At 36.9% G+C, this 1,793-nt stretch overlaps 1 protein-coding gene across 5 annotated transcripts in view; it reads right to left on the reverse strand.

Moving 5' to 3' along the window:
* Nucleotides 1-1,793, reverse strand: part of ate1 (arginyltransferase 1) — an 86,324-nt gene that overhangs the window by 36,232 nt on the left and 48,299 nt on the right. For all 5 annotated transcript variants that reach the window (XM_014021158.1, XM_014021157.1, XM_014021156.1 and 2 more), the window contains one exon: nucleotides 554-653. In XM_014021158.1, the coding sequence (XP_013876612.1) occupies nucleotides 554-653 (100 nt within the window). The remainder of the gene's footprint in view (nucleotides 1-553; nucleotides 654-1,793) is intronic.

Consider the following 1,793-nt stretch of genomic DNA (forward strand, 5'->3'; position numbering starts at 1 on the left):
TCGGAGCATGAAGCTGATGTTTACTCACAATGCTAATGCTCTCTTATCCTCTGGCGCTCAAGCTGTGGAGGAGCCAAGTGGCTGGCTCACTGCTGCCAACTAGTGGTCAGAGGCTGAACTACAACATAAAAATGAACGGCTGGCAGGAAAGGTGACATTTTAAACCTTAATAAAAAAATCGATACAGGGCTTTAGAATATTGATATAGTATCGGGAAATGAAATATCGTGATATTTCAGTGTATCGATATTTTCTTACACCCCTAGCATCCAGTGGGGTATCAAAAAGCAGACATAATGTCCCTGACAGGAGATATGTGATGTCATCTTAATATCAGTTTGTGATATCAGTTAATATTGGAATCGAAAATTAATTGTTGAACAATATCAGCAAAAAGTCAATATCGAGCATCTCCACCAGACCTAACTTTGCTCCATCAGTTACAAAGAAATAAATAAGCACTTCTGTCATGGTTCTCCAAACTCTGATATATACAATGTAAAAATGTCCCAACTCACTGAAATCTGATTCAAAAATCAGAAAAAAGGCGTACCTTATATCGCATCTTGGGGCAGGAGTGGATGTAAAAGCCCAGGTAGTAATAGGACAGCTTGGGGGATTGTTTCTGCAGCTGCCTGGTGAAGGAAATCTCCCTGTGGAAAAAAAAAAGGAAACAGTTAAAAATAAAAAAGGTCTTGAATGAATCTGAGTACGGTTTGTTCTTGTTTTTTACGTTTTGTAATAAAAACGCCAAAAAGAAAACGCATGAAGTCTGATTAGGCCACGCCCTTCAAAAACTGGTCTGCATTACAGTAGTGGGGGTAGATTAGGATCGACCATAGCGAATTGCGTGCTGATGGGCTGAAATATGTGGAATTTAAAGCCAAACATTTGCCAACGGCGTAAGGTGTAATTAAGCCACGCCCCCTTAAAGTTCCTGCGACGTTAAAATCTTTCAAATGCAAAAAGTCAAAGAAAACATCTTTGTATTTAAGACACTTTGCATAAAACACATGATTTTACCTATTTTGTCCCATAACTGGCAGCTTTTCTTCTGAACAGCCAAAGTGAAACAGGAAGTGACATCAAAGGGGAACTCTTTAAGAAAAACTTTTTGGTCTTTATTAATTGAAACAATTTGAACTCTGACTTTTCTTCAACTCTCTGATAGACTCAAAATAACCTAAAACATCAGATTCTTCTCTGCAGTCTGAGTTGTCGGCTATTTTAACAATGCCTTGTTTACGTGCAGACATTCCTCTTTGACATCACTTCCTGTTTCTTCACATGCAAATATCTCAACAACCGTTCGTCACAGAGGCGTAAAATATTTTTTTGCAATATGTTATCAATGTTATCTTTCCAAAAATGTATTCATGTTGTTGCAAAAACTTGATGTCAGAAGCACTTTAAAAACAGAAATAATTCCTAAAGATATTGGCAAAAACTGCACTGTAACCCTTTTCTGAGTAACTTGGAAAATTAAAGCTATTTTGTTCCCAGTAAGATCATCAGCTCTCAATGAGACGCACCGACTCCCTCTATATAATACTAACATATCCATGGCGATAAATCTTAACTTTTCTTTGTTACTAGGCCTGTGTATTGGCAAGAATTTGGCGATACGATACWTATCATAACAGAGGGGTCACGATACGATATATTGCGATACTGTAAACAAGGCGATATATTGTGATTTTTTTGTCCAAAAATTCTATTAAATAAAAACCTCTTACTGAAATAAAAAAAAAGAAAAGCTAATGTTTACTCACAATGCTAATGCTACCCTTACT

Source organism: Austrofundulus limnaeus, unplaced genomic scaffold (genome assembly GCF_001266775.1).
Source record: "Austrofundulus limnaeus strain Quisiro unplaced genomic scaffold, Austrofundulus_limnaeus-1.0 Scaffold280, whole genome shotgun sequence".
NCBI classification, from domain to species: Eukaryota; Metazoa; Chordata; class Actinopteri; order Cyprinodontiformes; family Rivulidae; genus Austrofundulus; species Austrofundulus limnaeus.